The sequence below is a fragment of the Leucopleurus acutus genome, assembly GCF_964270905.1.
Source record: "Leucopleurus acutus genome assembly, chromosome: 10".
Lineage (NCBI taxonomy): Eukaryota > Metazoa > Chordata > Mammalia > Artiodactyla > Delphinidae > Leucopleurus > Leucopleurus acutus.
Window position 1 is genome coordinate 97,550,812 of NC_139153.1, and position 26,926 is coordinate 97,577,737.

The window sequence follows — 26,926 nt, forward strand, 5'->3', positions numbered from 1 at the left end:
ATGTGACATCAAGCATCAACCCTTTCTTATCTATGAGTAGTTATTATTAACAGCAGCATGTGAGAAAAAGAACTGGGGTGCCAGTGGACCATAAGCTTAATGAGTCACTGCTGTGATGGGGCTGTCCAAAAATCTTATTTTGATTCTGGTTGTACTAACAGAAATGTGTGGTCTAGAATCCAGTATCCTGGTCACACCCCATCTGTGTAGAGCTATGAGCATTATGCTTTAAGAAGGGGCCCTGTTCATTTCCAAAATATACAAACAGCTCATACAACTCAATAATAAAAAAACAAACCCAATCGAAAAATGTGCAGAAGACCTAAATAGACATTTCTCCAAAGAAGACATACAGATGGCCAATAGGCACGTGGAAAGGATGCTCAACATTGCTAATTATTACAGAACTACAAGTCAAAACTGTAATGAGGTATCACCTCACACTACTCAGAATGGCCATCATTAAAAAGTCTACAAACAACAAATGCTGGAGAGGGTGTGGAGAAAAGGGAACCCTGCTACACTGTTGTGGGAATGTAAATTGGTGCAGTCACTGTGAAAAACAGTATGGAGGTTCCTCAAAAAACTAAAAGTAGAGTTGCCATAGGATCCTACAATCCCACTCCTGGGCATATACTGGAGAAAACTGCAATTCAAAAGGATACATGCACCCCAGTGTTCACTGCAGCACTATTTACAATAGCCAAGACATAGAAACAATCTAAACGTCCATCAACAGATAAATGGATAAAGAACATGTGGTACATATTTACAATGGAATACTACTCAGCCATAAAAAAGAATGAAAGAAGGCCAGTTGCAGCAACATGGATGGACCTAGAGATTGTCATACTAAATGAAGTCAGAAAGAGAAAGACAAATATGATATCACTTCTATGTGGAATCTAAAATATGACACAAATGAACTTATCTATGAAATAGACTCACAGACACACATAACAGACTTGTGGTTGCCAAGTGGGAGGACAGGTGGGAGACGGATGGATTGTGAGTTTGGAATGAGCAGATGCAAACTATTATATATAGAATGGATAAACAACAAGGTCCTACTGTAGAGCACAGGGAACTATATTCAACATTCTGTGTAAACCCTAATGGAAAAGAAAATAAAAAAGAATGTATACACGTATGTGTAACTGAATCACTTTGCTGTACAGTAGAAATTAACACACTGTAAATCAACTATACTTCAATAAAATAAATTTCAAAAAAAAAAAGAGGGCCCTGGCAGACACGTCAAGCCATGGCATACACAACAAAGATGAGAAAACTAGGACTCCTTTCAAGGAGCTTAAGCCAATCCACAAAATTGTATATGCCTGAATTACATATTCTAAATCCAATCAATACCAGTTCGGATTGAGCTAAGTAGCAAATATCCCTTTTCTTTAAAGAGGGGGAAACTAAGGTAAGGGGTACCGGAATGAGTTAGCTCAGTGCTGGTTAACAACAATTTCATTTTTTTCTTTTTTTTTCTCTTTTTTTGGTCACACAGTCCTACTAATCTTAGAAATCCAAGGCTCAATGCAACGCCTAATCAAATAATAACTAACTTTCCTTCTTTGGTCTTTAAGTTATTCAGGATGGGTAATTCCTAAATAAAATGTTAACAGAAACACCTTCATGCTCTTTTATCTTCTTGCTATTCACGTCTCATTCTATGTTCTAGACAGCTCTGGCAACAAAGACACCGAAGAAAATATTATTTACAGTAAACTTTATTTTCATTGATTTCACTTAACATAATTTCAAAGTAGGTCTGTGCTCTAAGATAAGCAGAAGAACAGATAGCCTAAATCTCATTAACAGATCTTTTCCACACTGTTCCTCTGAGGAGGGTACAGGGTTTCGGGGGCCCCAATGGCGACACCCTACATTTTATCCCTGGAGATTTTACCTATAGATTCAGAAAGAACAGATAATACCAACGTACAAGAATCAACCTGTATGCTTCTCCTATAGGAGAAGCTCTTGTGTTACACTCTGCCCACCCCTTTAGGGTTGTAATGATAATAACTGACTTTCTTCTCTGCAAAGTTGGGGTTTTTGGTTTGTTTTTGTTTTAAGTAAAATGTCAGAATATGTGAAAATGCTGTACTTATTTATCTTAATATGCTAAAAATAGTGAAAATTTTAAAATTCTTCATGAGTCCAAGCTGGGCCATGACTACTACGGATGGGATTGACCCAACGCACTAATTCCAAGTTTGGCGACCATCAGCAAACTGTTCAAAGGAAACACATAAAAAAAACAAAAAATCAGATAAAGAACAGCACAGGCACTTGACTATTTTTAAGGGACTGGGACTCAGCAGGTCCCTCACAACTACATGGCGAGGAGGGGCCAAGGCAGAGCAAGCACGATGAACTCCCACCCCTGGAGGTGCCAAAGGAAGAACTCGAGAAAGGCAGTCCTGCGCTGGGGCTTTGAAATCATACACGTGAGCTGAAGTTGCTAATCTAACAGCCAATAATTCAAAGATGAGAAAATAAGGCTGGAGAGACCAAGGCCTCCCCAGTCAGGCAGGTCATCAATGGTAGGTCTCCAGCCTCCCAGTTTACAGCTCCTGACCTTGGTCTATGCTGATTATAAAACATGATTCTTGACAGCATCGTAACTATGATCAAAGTTGGGTAAGTAATCTTTTTCCAAAGCAGATTTTTAAAAATTCTATTTTGGGGGTATCTTTATTATACTTAAAGACTACATTTTTAAGAACAATCTGGTTTGGATTTTATAATTAAAGTTAATCACGATTGACGTTAAACAGGATTCAATCAGAATTCCCTTTCAGCAAAATTTTCAATAATAAAGGACACCTTACAACTAAGCAGCATGGACCCCGCGCTGAAAGTCACACGAACGGCTGCAGTCGTGGAGCTTCCTCCACTGCAGAAAGGGGCCAGCATGGACCAGAGAGCAAATGTGAAAGCAAAATCCATTTCCAAAGTGAACGAATATACTTATTTCATTTTGACATTAAACCTGCTGTTTTCGCAGCCTTTCCTATTTGTATATGAATTTAAATCATTTCAGTCGATGCTCAGCATCAGATATACTGAAACAAGTAAAATTTTGAACGTCTAAAGTGTTTGGGGCATTAAACTAGAACTAGCAACAGAGCAGAGGGTACCTGGCACCTGCAATTAAGCCTGCAGGCATAAATTTTCCAGAGTGGTAGAATCTCATTCCCATAATGCCAGCCAAGGTTCCAGATGTAACTGATGAAAAGATAAAAAGAGTCAAAGATCACTACATCTTGTATGTTGGAGGATGAAAATACGGCCAAACTCCCACCCATCTTTCAAGGGCCCAGACCTCATACCTCCTCCTTCCCCGAGTCGGGGAGCTCCACAGCCACCCACAGTCAATGGGACCAAGTACAAATACTGGAGTCAAAGGCTCTCAGTGTCTGAGCCCAGCCTGCCTTTCCAGCCTCACCTCCTACCACTCTTCAGCCATAAATTTCTTAGTCTTCTCCTAAATTGCTGTAGGAGAAAACTACATTTTTCCTATGCCGATGCTATTTACCCTGTGTGCTCTTAGGCTCTTCCCACTTGACATCTATTCAAATACCTACCACCTGCCATGCACTGCACCAGGTGCTGGGAACACAACTGTCATCAAAAAGATCTCTGCCCTAACGGCATTTGGAGTTTGATAGGACTAACTTGAAAGAATCACACAAATAAAAACTCAGAAGTATAATCTGTGCTACAGGCGCCAATTAATGCAATACAAATAACGTGATGAACAGGGGATCCAGCCCACTGAGGGAGAAGGACTTGCTGAGAAAGTGAAGACTGAGCCGCGATGTGAAGAGTCGCGATTAACGAGCTCGAGGGGAGGAAAGCACATTCCAGGCAGAGGGCGTAATATACGCAGGGCCCTGCGGTGAGAGGGGGCTGCTAGACGTGGTGTGGCACAGAAACCGAGACTGAGGGAGGAAGAGGGCCACGGCCTACAGAGCCTCGAGGGCCACGGGACGGACTGTGGTCTTCTTCCGAAGAGCAATGGAAAGCCATTAAAAGATATTACGCAGAGGAATACATACAAAGAGCTGCATTCTGAAAATATAATTGTGGCTGTACCATAGGGAGCAAACTTCAGGGAAAACAGAGAGGAGGTAGGGTACCAACTGAGAAACTTCCTCGGGAATGCAGGCAAGAGGGGGGCTAACTGGGGCGTGGACGGTGGCCGTGGAGGTAGGGAAGGGGACAGCCTGGGATACGAGTTGCAGGTAGTGTTGACAGGACTTGCTGATGAATCAGACAGAGATAGAGGGGAGGAGAGCAATGGAGACCCAAATGGAGGGAGGACACCAGGAGACCAAGCGTGTGTGAAGATAGGAAGCCAGGTGTGGGCAGATGCCATGACACAGCTGAACGCTTTCAAGCAGGCAACTGGATACACGAGAGTAAAGCTCGGAGGAGAGAGAAATTTGTGAGTCATTTGTGTATCGGTGGTAATTTAAGACCTGGGCTTCAACCATATTGCCAAGTGAGAGAGTATAAAGAACATTAAAAGTGCCAGGTTTTAAGAACCTTGATATCTAATGGTTGAAATGGAAGACAGGTCAACAGAACAGACAAAAGGCAATCAGAAGATAAAAAGGAAAAACAAGAGAATGGAAAATGGACTGGTGTACTGTGCTGAGAACAGCTAAAAGGCCAAATAAAATGAGGACTAAGAAGTGTACGCTGAATTTTGAAACACACAGGTTCCTGGCAGCCTCAGGGAGAGCTATTCCCGTGGACTAAGGGGCCAGAAGTGGAGGCCGAGGTGGGTTGAGAATGTGAGGTGAGGAAGTGAAGATGGGAGTGTAATGGATGTTTTTTAAGAGAAGTTCCTGAAGAGGAAGCAGAAGGGCAGCAACTGAAGAAAGCGGTGGGGTCACAAGAGGTCCTTTTTTTTTTTTTTTTTTTAAATGGGTGAGAGATGAGCACATCGGAGCATCACTGGGTGGGATCCACCTGAGAGGCAGGATACGAGGAAGGGCTCGCATCAGTGACGGTGTAAAGCTCCGGCGAAGGCGAAGCAGTAGAGACCCAAAGCCTGGTGGAGGGACCAGCCTTGGAGACAAGAACCAGGACAGGGGAAGGCTTAGAGGCGATGGCATGAGGGAGTCTCCACGTGACGGCTGCTGTTTTGTCTTCAAGTAGATGGTGAGGTTGTTCGCTGGGGTGTCAGAAAGGGGACAGAGGGGCCTGAGAGTAACTCCGGGGCTGCAAGAGAGCCGCCGAGCAGAGCGGAGAGCGGGGCGCTTCCTCCTTCCCAGCCCAGGCCGACTTGGACAAACCGCTGTGACACGCCCGCTCCCCGTGAGGGCCAGAACTGCGTGTTTTCTCATCCTGTGGGTTTGTGGGGACAGCGAGGGGCCCACACACCCAGCAGGGTGTCTGACACAGGGTGGGGCTCAGGAAAAATGCACCAAAGCCACCCTGATAAGTAATCTTCCCCTCCCCACGCCCCTCACCGTCTGTGCTGCCCAGAGGACACGGCAGCAGCTCCAGTCACGTTTTATGTCCCCGGCGAAGGTAAAGCCTCCCTGAAGGCAGGGCCTACATCTTACACACTTAGTTTACATCTAAAAGGCTAACAAATGATTTTCAAATGGGAAAAATGCAATACCGATGCAGACCTAACCCAGACACGTGGTCCTTCAGTGACGCTCAAGCAGACGGTCTTCAGCGGGGAATCACAATGGTTAAGAGACACATGCCTGCCTTACGCAAGTTTAACACTTATTTCACTGGGTAAATCTACATTCATGAGGTATGAAAACCTTTCCATATTCTGTCCATAAAAGATAAGTAGAAATCAGCACAAGACGCACCCCCCCGGCCGCCCTCATTTCAAAACTTGCCTAGGACTTGGCAGAAGCAGTAAAACCGTCGCAATGTGAAGAACCTGTCACATCCCACCAACCCAGGGATGCATCAGGGAGGCGATGAAACCGACATACCTAAGAAAAGCCAAATGTTCCTTGGATCCTGAGACAGCTGATAGGCCCCGAGGCCCGCTAATCCACCGAAGAGGAGCCCGGCAGCCAGGGACGGGACACTGCCTGCAGGGAAGCAAACACACAGCTGCACTGCAATGGCAGACACTCATCTCACTGACAGAATCCACCAGACCGCCCTCCCCTACAGAGGAAAACAGCAAAGAGAACGTCTCTCAACGCGGTCCAGGACCAAGGCATTCTCAACCAGGATAATGTATGGGAGAGTTTGCCATTTTAATAGAGAGGTCAGGGTCGTACCACACGGGTCCTCTCTCCTCTAACAGGCAGAACACTTCCTCCCAGGGAGAAAGGGAGGGCTCCGAGCCAGGCCTGATTAACCCTGCAAGGACTGGAACTCTCCATGGGCAGGACCTTGGGCTCATCCCCAAAGGAAAGGGAGAGAGGGTCAGTGAGTTAAAAAATGACCTGGAGAGCAGGAATTCTGGTGTGTGTGATGGCAGGGGGGATGCAGGCAAGGAGTGGGGTGGAAACAAGCATGTTCACTGACACACCTGTGCCTGATTTAATGCGGAGACCTCAAAACTGCTTCTGCGAAGACCAGAGGTTTCCTTCTACTTGAAGAGCAGAGCTGGCCCTCTGGGGTCAAGGCTGATGTATGGCAGGTGATGATAATAACAATCTACTACCATCCCTAACCGGTATCTTTATCTAAAGAGTCAAAAAGCAAGTGACTGGACAAGAAGCCTGGTGTCGCTCAGCCGGATAACCGCAAAGGCAAGTGCAGCTACAGGGCTGATAATTTGCCTGCACTCCAGCGAGAGGGCCTAAAGCAAACCTGACTCCAGTAAGACTGCAGTCTGAGGACCCTGGGGACTCACTCTTCACCGGGAATAAGATTTTAAGCGGTTACATAACTACAAACCGTACCTGCTCTTGCATAGCCAATGATCCCGCCGGAAGCAACCAGTGCTGCGTAGCCAAAGCCGATCCAATGTATAGGCACTCTGAAAACGGAGCAGTGAGAAATCGGTGCTAACCGTGTTAAAAACACACAAAACAAACGAAACAGCATGGAACCATAGAATGGGATCAAAAAGGTCACCATTCCAGAACCATCCTATCACTATATAAATGCAAATAAATCCCAGAGAGGTTAGATGGCTTGCCTAGAGTCAGTGGCAGAGCTGGGACTCGAACACAAGTCCCTGGCCTACACGTCTGTATCCTCCCACAGCCCAAGCTGTCCAGCAGTCTTGGCTCAGCGCCCTTTTCAGATGATGAAAGAAACTCTGGTTTTGAAAAGCTCCTGACTATTCCACCCCCATTTCACTGGGCACTTACAGTGGGCCAGAGTCCTTCTCCATTGTTCTCTTTCACTCTGTCCAAATGCAAGATCACACCAGGCCTGCACCTGCGGAGGAGGGGCTGGATCAGAGGCAATTAACAGCACAGCTCGCTAGCAGCCAGGAAGCAGTGCATCCAAGTTCCAGCTCCGGCCCCTTGGGAGCTAAGAAGAATGGGCAAGCCACCCAACGTCTCTAAGCCTCAGTTTCCTTCACCATACCTACGCTGAGGATAGCAACGGTACAAATTTCCTAGGGCTACTATGGGCATTAAATGGGATAATATGTAAAGGGGCTTTGCACAAAGTAATTGCTGAACAGATACCAGCCGTTCTAGTAATAACCTAAATTCTAATATAACATAGGCCCACAGGACACTTCACTGACCAGCTCTGTACAGTGAATGAGCTAATCTCCTCAACACCTAACCAAATTATAACTAAACTGGAAAGTAAACACACCTCCTGTGCCCTTAATTCAAGTATTTTAGTTGCCCTTTCTGGGGGGAAAGGGTGCTGCTTTTCACCCCTGCCCAAAGAATTGATTTCAATACTCAACATTTGTAAAGTTTTCAGATGGTTATTTAACTTTGCATCACTCATAGTTATCGTTAGATGGGGAGCGAGGAGGAAGGATGAAATATACAAAGCCCAAGTCATAATTACGTAGAACACTACACCCTTGGCAAAGCAGGGTGTAACTCCTAATTTCTTAAAGAAATGCATCTGGTATCCAACGAGGCTAAGCTTGAAAATACATAACATCTTCTGTTTAAATTATTGTCTATAAGGGGGGGGCTTGGAATTGTACCACCGTCATTAATTCGACGTGACACTGAGCCACCGAGATTTTTAAGGAGATGGCCCAATAAAACCTCCAGGAAACTAATGACCTCGACGCTACCTCGGTAAGCATCTACCTCAGGAGCTCAGGGTCTCCGCAGGATTCACAACCCACTTTAAGGAAAGCAGGAAACGAGGGACTACACAAGCACCTACCACGCAGCCTAAAGCCGCCGCCTGGATCCGGAGGACGAAGAGCAGGCGGCAGCAAAGCCTCTCAACTCATTTCTAAAAGTCAAAACAGGTGTAAAATAATAGTAATAATAATTCCAAAGTACACGAACCTCCTTCCCAAAGGTCTGCACTCGCCAACGAGGGTGCACACGTCTACGAGCCAGGAGTCGCTCTCCTGCCGGAAATGTCGCAGCGCTTTCTCTGAGTCCGAGGGCGGGGCTTGGCACGGGGCGGGGCTAGAGGTAGAGGTCGCTGCGCTCCGGGCGTCCCGGGGGCAGGGCATGGGGCGGGGCTTGCGCCGGATAGGCCGGCGCGTGCTCTTTGTCCCCGGGTCAGGGAGTCGCCGAGCGCTCAGTGTATCCGGGGAGCTGGGCGTGGTGCCGGCCGTCCGGCACTCGTCCCAGATTCAAGCCAGCCTGGCCTAAATCCGGAAGCTCAGGCTTGGAGTCTAGTTTTGCAAGAGGCCTTTGCGAGCTGGGCCAGGTCTGCGGTGAGGGGGTGGGGCTGCCACCGATGGGGGTGAAGGGCATCCGAGGCTGGATTTTGAAGGACTGCATCAACAGAGGGCCCTATTACCAGGTGTCAACCAGATGCAGGCCATCGGGAAGGACTGTCACTCTAGCCCGATCACGTTATTTGCTACCATGGGAAGGGACTACTTTCTATCTGCAGAAGATAGGGTGGCCACTAGACAGGCTAGACAGTGTGGCGCACTTCCCTGTTTGTTTCAAAGAGTGAGGCTACTTGAAAAGCATCTTAAAAGGGAACAGTGGGGGGCTTCCCTGGTGGCGCAGCGGTTGGGAGTCCGCCTGCCGATGCAGGGGACGTGGGTTCGTGCCCCGGTCCGGGAAGATCCCACATGCCGCGGAGCGGCTGGTCCCGTGAGCCATGGCCGCTGAGCCTGCGCGTCCGGAGCCTGTGCCCCGCAACGGGAGAGGCCACAACAGTGAGAGGCCCGCGTACCGCATTAAAAAAAAATAATAAAAGGGGACAGTGGGTGAGTTACATTTGCAAGTACCTCTGTGATGCCCCCGTGGCCACGCGTTATCTCCACTCCCACTGCATATCTGCTTCTCTACCCTGCGTTTCCTGCACCACCATTCACTCAGTTGCTGTAACACCAAAATGTGGGTGGGTGTCACGTTTGGCATCTCTCTCTTTCATCCCCTACAAGTATCAACAAGAATAGATCTTATATATACAATCTTGAGTGAAAAAGCAAATTGCACTGCATTGGCAACTGAAAAAAAATGCACAAGGAGACAGTTGTGAGCTAAGTTTCATTGGGGGCAAAATGGGGACTATAGCCCCGGAGGCAGCCTCTCAGGTAGCTCTGAGGAATTGCTCCGAAGAGGTGGTGGCTGGCGGGTGAGTCAGTATATGTGCTTTTGGTAAAGGGGGTTGGGTGCCCTCAAGCACACATTTTGACAGAAGGTTGGTGCTAGTCACGAGGAGCAGGTGTCTCTGTTAATGATTTTAGTGCTTTTCTAGATGTGAGAAGATGCAAGAAATTGGGCTCATAAAACCTTCCCCTGAAAATATCTAACTCTCTGAAGGCCTGTTCTGCCAGTTTTTCCCAGAGCACGGGGTGCCTCATTCCTGATCTCCAACCAGAACTCCTTTCATGGTGTGTGGAAGGTCAGTGAGTGCAGTGGCTAGGGACCTAATCCTTGTAGAGGCAGATGGCGAGTGACAATTTTTTGTTGGCAGCATACATACTCTGAAAGAAGACCTTCCACTTGCAGCAACTCCTACTTTTCAGATATCAAAAGTGAAGTCTGTGTTTACCACAGCTGATTCTAACCAACCGAAGCTGATAGTGACTAAGAACTCTGAGCAATTCCACTTAGGCCAGACCCTCAACAACTTAATGGAAGACTCTCCTGAAAAAACAAGGACAGGGGCTTCCCTGGTGGCACAGTGGTTGGGAATCCGCCTGCTAGTGCAGGGGACACAGGTTCGAGTCCTGGTCCGGGAGGATCCCACATACCGCGGACCAACTGGGCCTGTGCGCCACAACTACTAAGCCTGTGCTCTAGAGCCCGCAGCCACAACTGCTGAGCCTGCGTGCCACAACTATTGAAGCCCGCGCGCCTACAGCCCATGCGCAGCAACAAGGGAGGCCACCGCAGTGAAAGGCCCGTGCACCGCAACAAAGAGTAGCCCCCGCTCGCCGCAACTAGAGGGAGCCTGTGTGCAGCAACGAAGACCCAACGCGGCCAAAATAAATAAATAAATAAAATTTATTTTTTTAAAAAAATGACAGGACTTGCCTTAACCAGCTGGGATGATTTAGGGATTCATTTCTCCCTATGCAGATGCAAGCTTCAAACCTTAGTTAAGCCCACCATGATCCTCCCCCTGCCTTTTAGACTTAAAGAAATTGAACCACAGAGAATTAGTTACCTATAGTCCTAGCCCTTGGTTGAGCTGTTATTTGAAATAAGTTGTCCTACACCCTTAACTCTACTATAACACATAGTTTCATGTGCAGTCCATCATAAAATATAAAATAAATGAAAGGAACCGGTTTCTGCTCTGTTTCAGTTGGTTCCACACAAGGATTTGTGTTTAGTAATGTTTCTAGTTGACATTAGCATATTTTAGGAGATAGCTCAGCTCTTAACTAGGAGCCCACTGAATAGTACTGGAACACTGAACCACAAGTGTGTCATGGGGCGTGACGAAGATTGTGTGAGGGACTAAGTTTTTAGTCTCTGGTCACTGGGGCCTATCAATGGGATGTTTTTCTGTTAGTTTGTTTTCTGTTTTGTTTTTGTTTTTTTTCACAGAGGCCTCAAGTGAGGATTGTCTGCTAGACACACATGTACACCCACCCATAACCAGAGCAATAAAGACCATCTGCCGCAACCGAAGAGCTCACGAGGAAGGAATAGCGCTTCACTTTGAGCATTATTTTATCATTTTTGGAGCTTTGTATGTGTTGAATTTACACTGAAACAGAGCTCAAGCAAAAATGGTCAAAATCAAATGCCAGTTGCAGTGTTGCAAGTCAACATCTACTGAGTATCCACAATACTAATTACTAGGTCTTCAGGAGTATTTTATAGCTTTAAGATTGACATCATCCGTTCAATAAAATTTTCTCCAAGAAATTAATAAATGAGATTATGAAAAAAAACTGCCTATTTTTTTCAACCTACCCTATCTGCCACGTGCTTCTAGGACCTCATATATTAGAGCCATAATAATATGAGCAAAGCATACAGTGAGCTTATTACACGCAGGACACTGAAGTGCTTGACATCGACGAACTCATTTAATCTTCATAGCAACCCTATGCAGTACAGACTATTACTTTCTTCTGCTTTTATACATGGAGGAAATTAAGGCAGAAAGGGGTCCTCTAGCTGGTATAAGGTCACACAGTAAAGGGTAGGGCTGCCTAACTCCTTTAGTCTGTTCTCTGTACCGTGACCAGGACAATCCTGTTACAAATTGGACTGCAGTCATTCCTCAGCTCCAAACCCTCCAGTGGCTCCCTTACCTCCCGCAAAGCCCTGCACACCTCCCTCCCGGACCTCAGCTCCTATTCCTTCCCCCTTTGCTGATGCTGCTCCAGCCTCCTTGCTTGCACCTCCGAGCACTTGCACGTGCAGCTGTTTCATCTGCCCGGAACCCTCTTCCCAGATAATCTCTCGCTCACTCCCTCACCTCCTTTAAATCTTCATTCGAATGTCACCTTCTCAGTGAGGCCTTCCAGGATCATCTTATTTAAGGCTACGACCATCTGCATTTCCTTCCGTAGCTTATTTTTCTCCACGGCACTTACCTCCTAAGTGGTATATAACTTACGAATTGCAATCACCTCCCCTCTCTAACACGCAAGTTCTCGAGAGCGAGGATTGTTGCCTGGCACAGCAGGGCCCCACAAGCATGCGTTGAAAGGCCGAGGACATGTAGTGAGAAGTCAGCAGCTGCTTCAGAAAGAGGGCAACCGGCAGAGCCAGAGACAGGAGGGAGAGATTGCCCTGGCTGCACCCTGCCTCTTTCTGAGGTCTGGCTCTCTCCCAGCCCCGGCCTGTCAGACACCTGTGTCCTTGTCATAAACCCATCCCCGTGCCTTCTGAAGTTTGGGATAGCCAAAGCTTTTTGTTTCTTGCAGCTGAGTCTTTCTTAACAGAGGTAGCATCCCGTTCCCTCTGCCAGAAATGCCTTTTTCTCCTGTTCAAAACTCAGTCTCATCTCTTACTGAAGTCAAGCTGCCACCAGCCACCACAGGCTGTAATACATTTCTTACCAAAGCTTTTGTCCTTTGTGTAGGGATCTTTTTTTTTTTTCCTTTTCGGCCCCTAGAATCTAGGATAGTGCCGGGTACATGGTGAGCGTTGTTCATCGCAGGCCCAGTGAATAAACAAATGGAGAGTGGAGATAGAGGTGGCCTTCAGAGATTTCAAAATACTGAGGAGTGAATTTGCGATAAGGAGGTGCTCATACATTAATATCAAACAAAGTAGACAATCCAGCACAGAGATGGCTGAGATTATAAACAGACTATACATTCCTAGGAGAAAAAGGAAATGAACCTGACTCCCCCCAAATAGGTATTTTGTGATACAAACTGGTTTGTGCAATGGCCTCCAAGTACACTACCAGGCAAGCTCTGCCAGAGGTCACTGAGCAGACAAGCGCACAGACCAAAATAAAATGCTCCAATCACATGGTTTATAGCAATATTTTATGTAATTGCCAAAACTTGGAAGCAACCAAGATGTCCTCCAGTAGTGAATGGTAAACTGTGGTATACATCCAAAGGAGTATTATTTATTACTAAAAAGAAATGAACTATCAAGCCATGAAAAGACACAGAGGAAGCTTAAATGCATGTTAGTAAGTGGAAGAAGCCAATCTGAAAAGGCTACAATACTGTATGATTCTAACTATATGATACTGTGGGAAAGGCAGAACTTCGGAGATGCGAAAAAGCTCAGTGATCATCAGTGGTGGAGATGGGGAGAGATGAACAGAACAGAGTGGCAAATCTGTCCCTTCTCTCAATATTGTTATAAACCCAAAACAGCTATAAAAAAGTAAAGTCTCAAAAACAAAATAACCAAACCTATATTCATCTTTGTTTACAGGCCTGAAGTAAGATAACAAAGAGGTGGATGGAAATGTCAGACACGTGGTTTGGTTCGTTTCCTAGATGATTTCCTCTCATGAAGTGAGCGGCACTTCAGTGTCCAAGTGTTAAGATCCTCATTTTGCCTCATCAGGGGGGAGTCCACTGGTGGCCTCAGGGATTTAACATCTTCCCAGCTAAGTCAGACCTATGAATCCTCTACTACTGTGTCTCTTCAAAACATCCAGTAATCCATTAAGGAAAATGCTTTAATTTTCTAGGTAAGAAAAGAGTATCATCAACGGCTAGTTTAAGAGCACCTTTGTCAGAAGATTAGCTAAGCGAGTTTTTTGGATGCCCTGAAACAGATGGGAAAACTAAAAAAGGAAATGTCATTTTCCTGTCCTTAAGTTACCTCTTAAACAAACCACTGCTTGGAAACAGAATAGTTACATGAAGTTTGGAAGCCTCTCTTTAACCTTCTTATGTACGTAGCCCTAAACTTAAGCATATGCTTTACGCATACATATTTTATTTTATATATCTAATTTTTAAGCTTGTCTTAACATACTTCCTGGTATGAAAATCTTTTTATATCTTTTGTTACCAAAACAAACAAAATCCGCATTAAAATTACTAGAACCACGTGAAAAAGCCAAAGTAAAGCAGGTTTTTCATTCTTCCCTCACTTAGGAGAAAAATCTGAAAAACAACTCCTTTATCTACTTCTGGTAAAGAAATGTGTTCAAGATTTTGTATTATTTTAAGCTATAATATTTTGAGAAAGATCTTTATTTGCCTTACACAACAGAAAAAATTATATATTACACATTAACATACTATATATTGCCATGATATATAATTAATAAAATACTGCCTATCAAAAAGTTTTACCACTGTTTAAAAAAACAAAATCCTGAAAGTGATTTTTAAGTTGTACATTTTCTTCAAAAGAAGAAATTCCTAGCTTTTACTCAGAAAAAAAAAAAGTACATTTGAAAGTTTTTCTCTTAGGAGAAATCTGGGGTTCACGCATCATTCATATTTTCTTCCTTCTGCTCTTCTTCTTTTCTAACATTTCTACTGTTTTCCTCTTCTTGGTTGACACCAGGCTGCTTCCTTTTGTTGGCTTATTACTGTCACCAGTTAAACCGCATTTCTTCGTGTCAGGTTTTAGCTGCCTTTCTTCCTGCTGGACTTCACGGCCAGATTCCTTTTCTTTCCTTTTGGACTGTTCTTGTTTACTTACTAAAATACAAGAGACATTGCATTTAAAGAGTGTTTTTCCCTTTGAAATAAACACAAGCCCACAATGAAGTCAAGTCATCTGGATCTCCTCCACTTTAATGATTTAAAGAGATAGCAGATTATTTAGTTTCCGTAAATGATCAATTTCATTTACCAGGAGATGTTTCTACAGCTGGAAGCAGGCTTCCTTTCGTGTCTGTCACTCTGTCCAGCCACACTCCAAGACATGTCAGCCTGGCGTTAGTGTTTACTTCACACAGCAAAGACGGGGAAACCCCCTGAAACAGGACCGGCAATTCGTGATAACTAACACAGAGGGATTTTAAATAATTACTTTCATTTTTCCATAAACATGTTACCTTAATTTAAAACGTACACTGTATTTTGAGTATAACATATACTGCCTAGAAGAAATGTATTATCTTGATTCATGATTGGTTTGACTAAGTCCTTCACGAGAGCCAATTTCTAAGAAGGGCTCCACTAAAGAAAGCGACCATTTTATCGTGGTCATTTCTGGGTTTAACAAAGAACCATGCACAAAGTAGGTACTCAACAAACCACATTCACAGAGAATGAAGAATAATAAACCAAGAATCTGTAAGAGGGAGACTACCAAAAGGAATTTAAATTTCCAATTATCTGTTTCAAAACTATTGTTAGTTCTACAACTGATCAAAAATTCCCCATTTTTTTTTCCTTAGTAATGGCACTATGTTTATTTAACAAAATCTTACAGAGAACATCAATATACAAAAGAGAAGAAAGTCGTGCTTCTCTGATTTAAACAGCAGAAGTTCTGGAATCCTGCCAGCTCAGACTCACCAATACCAACTCCTGAGGCAGTGCTACGGAGCCCTAACTTTAAAACCATGAATGTCAATCATGCCTGGAAGAGATTTTAAAAGTTTAAAGATCTATGCCTTATGACCCTTAAAAAAAATTCCACCTCACTTAACTCAAAATTAATATTGACAGTAAGACTCCCATTCAGTGTATTTACATTGTGCTGAGACACTGACCTTGTCCTCTTCGAGCTTCCACATTTTGATGAAACCATCACTCGATGCTGTAACAATAACATGATGCTCTGGAGTTTCAAAACTGAACATGTCTTTTACCCTAGGATAGAAATAGTAACACCATAAAAGACCCTTTCTTCCAGATAGTATGATACTGCTAGAAAGCTTCTATGCACAGTCTCTTGACTTTTCAATGCTTCAAGTATTTCCAAACTGCTCAATGAACGGTGCCTAAAATTTAACATGCTTCACGCTCCCATGAGTTGGTGAGTCATTTTCAGGGTCTAAATTCCAAGATAAAATTGACTGTCAATGATACCTTAAGAAAAAGTTGAAAAGATGCTGACAGATAACTATAAATCATCAGATTATCATAAAGGAAATAAAGATACTTAAAGCCCCTCACCTCAGGAAACTACAAGGTCAGTACCGAGAGAAAAGACAACAGAGATGACCCGAGCCCTCCTCCTCTGCATCTGTTTTTCTTGTCCTCAGTGCCGCCACCCATAGTCTAAGCTACTATCATTTTCCTTCTGGACTACGGAGTAAACTAATCGGCCTCGCTGCTTCCATTTTTGCCCCCTAACAATTTTGTAAAAATCAAACCATGTTACTCCCAGTCTTAAAATTCTACAAAGCTTGGATCTGCTTTAAAATAACACGGGAGAGGGAGGAAGTGGTGGGACATAGATAAACCAATATCTACAAAGGCACTTAGTATAAAATTCAAACTCCTCACCATGACTTGCAAGGCCATGCACCATTTGGCTCACTCTGACCCAGTCACATGGGTCTTCTAGCTGTTCCTAAAATACACCAAGTTCTTTCCTCCCTCAGGGCCACTGTGCCTACAGTTCTCTCCTCTTTTTAGAAATAGCTCCTTTATCCCTAAGGTCTCTCTTAACTCCCCCTTCCCTGATCAACCTATCTAAATAAGTTACCCGTGTTATTCCCAAATCATAATACCCACGTCCTTCCTGTTACAATTACCTGCTTGTTTATCATCTCTCTGTTGCCCCACTGTACGAGCCAGGAGAGCGCAAGCTCTGGTTGCCGTATTTCATTATGGACGCTCAGCGAATACTTGTTAAATGAATGAATGGCCAAATTTCGTGAGCGCTATACGGCCTTGAAGAATATGTTCATTTCTCAATACAGGGGGAAACTAGGGCCTGTCTAATTATTGCAGTATTCTGAGTATTTACAAAGAGAGATTTCTTAAAGCTGAACTATTATTTAGAAAATAAAAACTAAGAGTTGTCTGAAACATAAAAGAATATGCAAATAAAACACATGAACGTATAACCATCCATAATCGACTTTTTCAAAATTACAGATGGAAACAGCAGAGGCAGGGTCAGACAGAACTGGGTTGACTCCCAGCTCCAACACCTAACAGGGGGGTAATCTTGGTCCAGTTACTTAACCGTTTACTCTGAGACTCACATTTACCCCAGAGATACAGTGAGCAAGAGATAACAAACTGGGACAAGACAGAGGTCAATATGTCATTTATTTCTCCTGCAGGAAAAAAAAATAGCATAGAAAGGCGCTAGAAGTGGACAAGGAGAATAAAGTGAAAGGACAAGAGTGGTCAGGGGCAGAGCTCAAGATGGTTTAATTGTTTTTCCCTGCTCAAGCATGGATTGAGGATTTCAGGCCTCAAGTCTAATGAAATTATTGGGAAAATAAATTCCTTGTGCAAGTGACTAGTCCTGATGACAACTTCACCACTTCTGTATCACTCAGGCCAAGACAACAACACTATCCTCTTAGGTTCCAGAAATCATATATGTGTAGATATGTCTATGTCTGCGGTCGTTCATAAAAAACATATACTCTAAAAAAAAAAAAGAAAAAATATACCCTGCTTTATGAAGCTACTGCATTTATAAGAGATTCTACACGTACATGCACACAGAGATTAGTGAAAAAATACCTGTTTTCATGAGCTTTGAATTCAGAGAGGCACATTAGTGAATCACAGTCAAAAAATCTTACAACCTCTTCATCTCCAGCCACTGCAAGGACAGATTCCTAGGAGAGGAAAAACAGAATACTATCCAGAATGTCATCAACATACTATCCAGAATGTCATCAACAATGACATCAACAATGTCATCAACAATATCACCACACATACTAAACTCCCATCACTGATTTCCGATCACTTACTGAAAGAAACGTAACAGAAGATACTCTCTTTTCATTTGTGATGGTGCCACTGACGGATGCAGTGTCAAGCTGATAGACATCTATTTTGTTCAGAATGACAACTACGTATTTCTCTCCTCTTGGGGACCATTCCACTATGTGAGCATCTGTAAGTTAAAAGCACAAAGCTGTTGTATTTCATGAATAAAAAAAGAAATTGATCAGGGTCATAATAAAAATAGCAAATATTTACACTGCATTTTCACATCCATTATCCCATTCAATCTTCACAACAAACTTATAACACGTATTTTGTGAGTTAAATTGTAGACAATGAACTGGTTCCAAGACTCATTAAGGTCATACAGCTGGAAGGCGGCAGAGCCACACCAAGAATCCCAATCTAAAGTGGGAAAAGAAATGAACCTAAAGCATTTGCCCTCAGAGGGAACCCCCACCACGCACAAAAATAAATGTACATGTACACGCTCACAAGAATGTGTGTATATACATTCACGTCCCATCAAATTTTCAAATACATTTCAAACAAAAATACTCACTTTGTTTTATGTTTTTTATGAATGCCGATCTTCCTTCCACAAGATTCCATGTTCTGCAAAACAGGAAGCTCATTTACGGCATGATCACCAACTCTGACCAGGTATAAAGGTAAGTTTAAGGAAGACTCAAATGAAAATTTACTAACTACTTGGCTATTCAGAAGAACTGCCTTCTTTCTTACAGCACCACGTGAAGTATTATCAAGCAAGATTAAAACTCGCTCTGTTCCCACAGCCCTTTCCTATGTATGCTGAGTCCACTGTATTTTCAAAAGGTTTCACCCCCTAAAACTCTTCTTTTTAGGATCACCCTCTACTTCACAGCTTACAACTGCAATGTAACTTGCATGTTTGAATATAGAGCTTGTCGTTTTTTTTCCTTTATGAAAAGGTTCACTAGCTTTCAACCTCTCCCTTGTGTCAAAATATTATCAAATGGCTGACAACGTGAGACAATACAGAAACAGAATCTAATTACTATAGTAAAAGATGTCCCAGGGGTGGGTTCTTGTTATACTTGGAGAATGAAGACCACAGCTTAGTAAAGGTGCTCTTGGGCCTTAATGACTTACCTTAATGTCTTATCTGTACCCACAGACAGGGCCAACTTGCCAGACGGGTGAATGGAAAGGAAGGTCACATGTCCTCTAAAAGGAAACTGACAGTTAGTCCCCAACCTGACTGGCACCTGGAGACCGATGGGGAAGTCTGGACTCACTTGTGAGCTTTAATCGACTTCAGGCACTCCCATTTCTTTGCATCCCAGACACAAATGAGGCCGTCCTCTGCCCCGCTGATTAAGTGCCTGTTCCCGTGGAATTTCAGGCAAGTTATTGTGCCTGTGGAAAAACCAAAGACAGGCAGAACTAACATTCATTTTGAGTGCAAACTCCATTTCTGGTTTGAAGGCTATGCTGCAGTAAGAAAACATCCAATATCTTAATATTATTGAAACATGCCTTAAAGTGTTGGGTGAAGAAATTAATTTGTTTTTCATCTAAGATCATACAGTCTTAAGCCTATGTAAGTATTTTCAGCAAAGCGTTTCTCTAGTTGCAGATACAGGTTTGAACTAATCAGTTCACCTTCTTGCTTTACATCCCCATAATCATAAATTTTGGAGATGGCTGGCTAGGATAGTTTGAGCAGAAGTCAAACAAAACTAACCAGCTAATCTGGGGATCAAACCAAGACGCACAGCCATACGACTTCTACTTTCCAAACAGTGAATTCGCTACCCAACCACCCATAATGCAGTTATTATGCCTTCAGAGCTACTTTTGATTTGACTTCTACACAGTTCTTATTCACTGTCATAAGAATTTATTACAATTTCATAAAACAATACACTAATTATGTCTTCTGTATTCTCCTTCCATGGTTAACGAATCTTCCTACATCTTTTTAACTTCTTTACAAAACATTGCACTCCCTTCCACTCAAACTGAAGCCTGGATCGCCCATGAATTTCCCCTACAGCGCTCCTCAAATATTAAAAGGCTGGAGCGAGGTGAGGTGATGGAAGAACCCAGTACTCAATCCCTCAAATCAGTCCTCAAGTAAGATTCCTTATCCTTTAAAGTCTGTGTCACCCAGCTTAACTGCCCTGGAGTTGAGGAGTCAGCAAACCACTGCCTGCCGGCCAGATCTGGCTGGCGGCCTGGTTTTGTAAATGCAGCTTTACTGGAACACAGCCAGGCTCACTCAGTTACAAAATGTATACGGGTGCTTTGGCACGGCCAAAGTGAGTATCGTAACAGAGACTGTACAGCCGCAAGGCCTAAGTATTTACTATTTTGTCCTTCTCAGAGTAAAAGTGTGAACCCCTGTGTCGTTACTGTCCATCTGCACACCTCCTGGTCAACCCTTTACATTGCCCTTTATATTGAAAGAGCCAGAGATCTGCGAGGAATAATTCTGCACCCCCAAAAAGCACTAATAATATGTGGGCTTATGGACTCCCTTCTCCTCAAAGTGGGAAACTTCAGCCACTTTGCCCATGTTTTCCTCCTTCCCTACTTCTCATTTTGGGAATTTTGCTTTCCCACATCTTCTACTCCTTCTTTCAACGACTCCATTTGTTCCCTGGAAAAGAGCTTATCTATTACCAACTGTTAGAAAAACAGGATTTGTACCAGGAATGAAGGAAATCAGGAACCCTATTTCATTCATCCCCTATCCAAACTCTTTCTAAGTCCCTTCTTGTTGAACACCTGTACCAATAGGTTTGGACAGACTAGACTCGTTTAACTTATTTTCTCCAAGCCTAAGGGAGAGAGGAGGCTTCCTTGTATGAACTGGGATTAGGAGACAGACAGGAAAAGGAACGTACGTTGAAATCACTCAGAGCCGAGCTTCTGCTGAAAAGCGAGACACCTGTCAAAGTAGCTAAGGACCATCTAATATAAGAAAGACGTTGATCACTAAATTTACTGCTAGAAGCCAATGCTTGGTGTGGACCTTCTGTAATATATGAAAGATAGTATAAGAAAAAGGGTACCTGTCTCTGCCTTTCACTGCAGGAAACTAACTTGCTTGGTTGAATTTCCTCAAACTAAGTATGTATTTAAGTGATTCTACTGCCTTAAGTTCTTTCTTCCTTTCCCTTTTCCTTCTGGAACACATGTGAAACCCCTCCTTCTCTGTCCCCTGGGAAAATGCAGTGAAAACAGCATATGATGTTCAATACCAGGGAAAAAAATTACCTGTTCAGTCTTTCTGTCCCTCGGTCCTCCCATTACCCCGGTCAACTGCACCATCGGCGTGGAACACACAACTGTGGCTTGCGGATCAGCCCCCCGACCTCCTCGATGCCAGTAACCTTTGCTTCCTCTGTATTTCGTCCCTCACCCCTACAGCCCGGACACCGTTACCACCGAGAGCTTTTCCACATTAACTCTACCCTCTGACCACAGCCTCACATCGTCCCAGCCCTTCTTCCACTCACAATCCACCTGCTTTTTTTTACTCTGGAGATCTGCAGACCCTTGACACCCTATCTTCTCTAGGCTGACAACCTATTCTTTCTCCGAAACCCTCAATTCCCTTGGAAATCGATCCTTCTCTTGCACACGTCAAGTAACCATCCTCTCTCTCCAGAAATGTCTGTGGCTTACTGCAAACACATGCTAGTCCATCCACAGCCTCCAACTTCAGTCAGGCAGGCCCTCGTCAGTCCTCTACTTGTTCCTGGCACCTCTCCAGGAGAGGCATCCAAACCACGAACACCTTCCTCAGCGCTGCTGCCTCCTTCTCATTCAACCCCCAACCTCCTCCACGCAAGGGCCCCCGAGATCTGGCCACAACTACTTCTCCAGCCACTCCCACCTCCATTCCAATCCTCTCATAATAGCGAGCCCCTTACAGCTCCCCAGACACAGCAGTGGTTAAAAATACAGGCTCTACGGGCTTCCCTGGTGGTTCCGTGGTTAAGAATCTGCCTTCCAATGCAGGGGACGCAAGTTTGATCCCTGGTCGGGGAACTAAGATCCCACGTGCCACAGGGCAACTAAGGTCACACGCTGCAACACAAGTAGAGAGCCCGCGGGCTGCAACTACAGAACCTATGCACCCTGGCGCCTGTGCACCACAACTAGACAGAAGCCCACGCGCCGCAACAAAGATCCCGTGTGCCGCAACTAAGACCCGACGCAGCCAAATAATAAATAAATAAATAAATATTTTTTTAAAAAAACAAAAAACGGGCTCTAGACCTAGGGTTAAGTTCCAGTTCCAGTGTTTTGTGACCCTGGGCGAGTCATGGAACATCTCTGAGCCTAGGCTTTCTCTTCTGCGAACTGACAATACAACTATACCTTCCTGGCATACCGCTGGGTACCTGATGGCCCTCAATAAAGTCGGCTCTTCACGTGATGCTACCACTTGTGCTCGTCACACTGCCTGCTCTGCCTGGAATGTCCTTTTCTCTACCTTGCAAGTTTCACCTAGCCAACAACTGATACTTTTCTTATAAAATTATGCAGGTGTCATTTTAAGGAAGTTTTCAATGAAAACTCGCTTCCTCCTCCTTGCCCTCTAGACTGGGTTAAGTGCCTCCCTTCTTTCCCAGTACAGACTGAATAACTTAAGGACAAAGAACCACATTTTTTCCATTTCTATATTTCCTAGCACAGAATCTGCTACGTATCAGACACTTAATGAATTGTTCATCTGAAGTCAAACTGTAAAGTAATAATACCTCAACATTATTGTCTTGAAGAATACAATGTTCTTACCATTGTGATGCACTAGAGCCCCATGGTCTATCTTCTTTTTCATGTCATAAATGTGAATGGTTTCATCTTTGCTCCCAGTGACTACAAAACGGCTACTGACAGCCACTGCTGACAAGGAGGCAGTGTGGGCGTGGTGAGTGAAGTCGGCCACAGGAGTCCATTTCTGCTAAAGAGTGATACATACAGTCAGTGCCATGCCACGATCGTATCGTAGTTCTCTACAAAGAGATAAGTGGTTTCACGATCTATGAAAACTCTCAACAGATCCTACAAATGGAGAAAAGACTATGCAATGAAAGGCAGATTCACACAAACAATCTGAGAATTGAATAAGGAAGGTAAAGCAGGAGATGGGAAGGCATCGCTGAGTATCAAAACAATTATGAAGACTGGCCTACAGGGGCTTTAGGGTCCCATCCAAATCCTTAACTCCTTAATATATTTACTTAGATGTGACACTTCCATACCATTCATTCACTCAAATGTCCAAATCTTGATTTGAATTTATTCACTCAAATACTGAATAACTACTATGTGCTTGGCACCATTTTAGGCAGTGGATACAGAGCAGTGAACAAAAGAAACAAAAGTCCTTATCCTAAGGGAGTTGCCATTCCTGTGGGAAGGACAGACAAGACACAATATGATGTCACAGAGATAAGTATCAATATAACAACGCCTATAAAGAAAAATGAACAGGATTTGCATTAATACCAACATAAGCCCTAGAGAATGACCAATGATGAGGTCTTGAGAACTCTATGCTTGCTGCCATGAAACTTCTGGATTGGATAAGTGTGACTGGTTGAGTGCGAAGGATGACGGCTGAATACACACACACATACCCCACAAATTAAGGGAGGTGCATCAAGAAGTATTAGCAAAACAAGTAAACCAACAAAGAAAAAAAAATCACCAAACATGTTTGAACACACTTAGGATGTGTTATTGCAAATTAATGCCTAAAAACGACAGCAGGATAGCCCTTCCATCAATCAGAACCCAGGGGGCCTCTCTTGAGTAAAGGTACAACATTCCTGAAGAGCTGTTATGGCCATAAATCAAAGAAGAACCTTTGCTTGTGCATATTACAGAAGGAAGGCTGGTTATCTGGTATATTGCCTGACTAGGTTTAGAAGCAGTACTGGGTAATGGTTAAGCACTTCAAGCATCAAAGACACCTGGGAATTTGAGTCCGAGGTCTGCCACTTATTAGCTCTGTGGCCTTGAACAAGTCGCTTAACCTATCTCAACTTCTGGTTCCTCATCTGTAAAATGGGAATAACCGTATCTGCCTCAGAGGGGTGCTGTGAGGACTACTCTGTGTCTGGAACGTGGAACGCAACGTAATTACGGAAAGAACACAATCAGTAGCATCATCTTTGAGTATTCAAAACACGTACCTTTCAGCCAAAGGCAGATTAACCACCAGAGTAGAAAACAAAATAAACAAAAACAATCAGTCAAGTCATATACTTCCAATTTTCTAGTTAATTCAAGACTGACACTTTGACTTCTTCATAAACAAGTACTCAATGAAACAGGTTTCTGGGAAATACCTAGGACTACTTAGGGGAAAAAAAAAAAACAGCACAGGACTAAAAGTTAAGGGATCTTGCTTCTAGTCCTGGGTATGTCCTATCTGCTTCACTACTGCTAATTTACTTAACCTTTTAACGCACACACCCAGTAAAATTCTTACATTTTGCTGTAATTTTTCTGCACGTGTCTGCCTCCCTCATCCTCTCCTCCTTATGTCGGGAAGATCTCCAGTGCAGGATCCATGCCTTTGGCTTCTTTGCACCTTCACTGCAAGTACTGGCCTCACCGTAAGGGCTCAATAATAAACTGGTGTCACTTTATCTGTGAGGAGTTTTTCCGGATTTAGCTCAAATATTTTGTAAAATACCGGAACATAAATTCAGTGAAAGAGCGAACTGTTCTTTCATTAAACCCTGAACACCTCACGGGCTGTCAACTTGGATTCATAATCTACGGCCGACTGGCCCGTTTGCAGAAATGCCAGCTTCCTTCGTGCACAGCAGTCGGAATGTTTACTACGAAAGACAGGCATCGTTTCGTCGTATGAAATGCCTTTTCCGTGTTTTAAAAGGCTAACGTGTATTTTAAGTCTCCTGAGCTTCGTCACCGAATCCCTAAGAAATCAGACGGTGCGCTCCCTTGCTGCGCTGTGGGAACCAGACCCTATGGTGCCCGCCCCACCCGCGGCGGCCCCTCCCCGCGCGGGCTCTCACCTCCTGGTCGCCGCTCGCCTTGGGCTCCAAGTGTACAGCGAACCCAAAAAGTACCTGCTCGTAGCATCCAGCTACCAGCTCCATGCAGCACGGCACGCGGCTTCTCCCGGAGGCAGGCTCAGCGCAGACCGGTAGTGACGAAAGCAGATGCAAGGGGGAGGAAGGGGTCCTTCCTGCGTCGGCGCTCAAGTTTACGTCAAGACCGCGGGGCTGCCTTTTAGGCGCCTGCATCCGTGGGAGGGATTTCAGGGCTAGAAGATCACGCGGAATTTCCAAGAAGGGAATAATGAAGGACGCCCCATGAAGAGATTCTCATTTCAAGGAGAAAAACAAACAAACCAACCTGGGGACTAGCAGGCATATTCTAGGGAGCCTTGAGCTAGGCGCTTTTGAGGCGAGTGGGCGGGACATCCCCTGCGAAAGCCCCTCGTTTCCGGTACGTCTACGGAAGGGGCGGGGCAGCCTCCGGCCTGGGCGGAAGGCGTAGAGAAGGCTCGGTGTTTCCGCGCTGTTGGTCAACGTGGACCCCTGTCTGTAGTGGGCGGTGATAGCGGGACAGGAGTTAGGTCTCCTTGTTGTGCAGGAAGCCGAGGAATAAACTTTTCTCGCTCACATTCTCTGTAACGGAGCAAGGAGGGGTGGCATTTAGGGTTCGCCGTTATCAGAGGAGTCCGATTCCCTCGTTGCCGCGCGGGCCCGATAATCTCGTCCTGCACACCTTTCCTTGCAGCTCGGTCGAGCTCTGGGGGCAAATTGGCCAACGTTGTGGCACATCCTGGGGAGGGAGGAGGACCCTTTACTTGAGGGGAGTAAAGACATTACTTGAGGACGAACGGTATATAGTCATCCTTGGTCAGGTTCCACAAAGAAATCTCATTTATTTCCGTTTCACCACCTCCCCCAGGTTAGGTGCAGAGTCAAACGTGAATAAAAGCAAAGCCCTAATTGGGTTTGAGATTTTCACGAGATAACGGAGATTCAGAGATGTGTTAGGACAGCTTCGCACAGACTTAACAATAGAGTAAATCTTGGAGCGTAAAAATAGTCTCGTGAACGCCCTAGCGGGTGGATATGACGGATGGGAGGTTGACACACAGGTTGGTGTCGACCCTTAAACCCCCATATGGATTGTAACACATCCTATAGCTCTTAGACCCTCTTGTCTCTGAGGACATTTGTTCACCGGTGTTCTGAATCGTCAGTCCGTGTTTTACTCAGGGTTGTTTTAATTGATGCTGGTTTGGATACCGTAGAAATGATTTCATTTTAGTTGTCACTGCAGCACAAGGGAAGCCTTGTCTTCTGTGTGCTTTGGCGACTCCATGTGTAAGGACTCCTCAGGCACTGAAATGCTGAAGTCCAGCTCATTCTCAGCCTCTTGAAAACCAGTTTCACTGTTTGACAATAGAGGCACCCATGAGGAAGAGTGCGGGCTGGGTCCCAGACCACCGCAATGACGTGTCACACGAGTTCTTTGTTTTCCCAGTGTATATAAAACTTAGGTTTGTATTATACTGGGGTCTATTAAGTGTGCAATACCATTATGTCTTAAAAATGCACATTCCTTAATTTAAAAACACTTTATTGCTGAAAAGTGCTAACCATCATTTGAGGCTCCGGCAAGTCCTAGTAGTAATAGCAAAGATCACTGATTACCGCACAAAATAGAATAATAATGAACAAGTTTGAAATATTGTGAGAATTACCAAAATGTGACACAGAGAAATGAAGGAATCAAATGCTGTTGGGAAAATGGTGCTGATAGACTTGCTCCATGCAGGCTGGCCACAAACCTCGATTTGTTGTTTTTTTTTTTTAAAAAAAGCAATATCTGTAAAGAACAATAAAGCGAAGTGCAGAAAACGAAGTATGCCTGTAATTCCTTCCCTTTGGGCTAGTTATCTCATTACGTTACCAAAACACACAAGTTGTTTTACTATTTATTTTCCTATTTACTGCTTGTTAGTTCTTCTGGTGGTTCTTCCACTAGAGAACCACTAAGGTCAGAGGAATGTGAATTGGT

The 26,926-nt window shown here is 44.3% G+C and overlaps 2 protein-coding genes across 7 annotated transcripts; both read right to left on the minus strand.

Moving 5' to 3' along the window:
- Positions 1-1,346: 1,346 nt before the first annotated feature.
- Positions 1,347-8,548, minus strand: TMEM14C (transmembrane protein 14C). 3 transcript variants are annotated; one of them, XM_082847514.1, is made up of 6 exons: positions 8,457-8,548; positions 7,329-7,398; positions 6,915-6,991; positions 5,988-6,089; positions 3,163-3,243; positions 1,347-2,246 (listed from the first exon to the last, which is right to left on the minus strand). In XM_082847514.1, exons 2-6 carry the CDS (start codon positions 7,349-7,351, stop codon positions 2,239-2,241), a joined length of 291 nt encoding a protein of 96 aa, XP_082703640.1. In that variant the 5' UTR covers positions 7,352-7,398; positions 8,457-8,548; the 3' UTR covers positions 1,347-2,238. The 3 variants fall into 3 exon arrangements, with proteins under 3 accessions (XP_082703640.1, XP_082703638.1, XP_082703639.1); XM_082847512.1 differs by having other exon boundaries at positions 1,350-2,246; positions 3,156-3,243; XM_082847513.1 differs by lacking the exon at positions 8,457-8,548 and adding an exon at positions 8,329-8,440 and having other exon boundaries at positions 1,350-2,246; positions 3,156-3,243.
- Positions 8,549-14,203: 5,655 nt separating this feature from the next.
- Positions 14,204-25,021, minus strand: PAK1IP1 (PAK1 interacting protein 1). Of its 4 annotated transcripts, none has more exons than XM_082848326.1 (10): positions 24,958-25,021; positions 22,649-22,811; positions 19,132-19,252; positions 18,986-19,060; positions 18,414-18,466; positions 17,875-18,020; positions 17,639-17,736; positions 15,700-15,799; positions 14,832-14,955; positions 14,204-14,677 (listed from the first exon to the last, which is right to left on the minus strand). In XM_082848326.1, exons 1-10 carry the CDS (start codon positions 24,985-24,987, stop codon positions 14,469-14,471), a joined length of 1,119 nt encoding a protein of 372 aa, XP_082704452.1. In that variant the 5' UTR covers positions 24,988-25,021; the 3' UTR covers positions 14,204-14,468. The 4 variants fall into 4 exon arrangements, with proteins under 4 accessions (XP_082704452.1, XP_082704450.1, XP_082704451.1 ...); XM_082848324.1 differs by having other exon boundaries at positions 22,649-22,814; positions 24,904-25,012; XM_082848325.1 differs by having other exon boundaries at positions 24,904-25,011.
- Between the last annotated feature and the right edge of the window lie 1,905 nt (positions 25,022-26,926).

Excerpts from the sequence above, each read along its gene's own strand:
- TMEM14C (XM_082847512.1), bottom strand. The coding sequence starts at position 7,351 with ATGGAGAAGGACTCTGGCCCACT. Across the intron at positions 6,992-7,328 it reads GAGAAGGACTCTGGCCCACT|AGTGCCTATACATTGGATCG; the intron begins GTAAGTGCCCAG and ends CTCCGTTTTCAG. Across the intron at positions 2,247-3,155 it reads GGCTTAATTGCAGGTGCCAG|TTTGCTGATGGTCGCCAAAC; the intron begins GTACCCTCTGCT and ends TCCTTTGAACAG.
- PAK1IP1 (XM_082848324.1), bottom strand. The coding sequence starts at position 24,987 with ATGGAGCTGGTAGCTGGATGCTACGAGCAGGTACTTTTTGGGTTCGCT. Across the intron at positions 19,253-22,648 it reads GGCTCTAGTGCATCACAATG|GCACAATAACTTGCCTGAAA; the intron begins GTAAGAACATTG and ends GTTTTTCCACAG. Across the intron at positions 19,061-19,131 it reads AAGTCGATTAAAGCTCACAA|AGGACATGTGACCTTCCTTT; the intron begins GTGAGTCCAGAC and ends GTTTCCTTTTAG.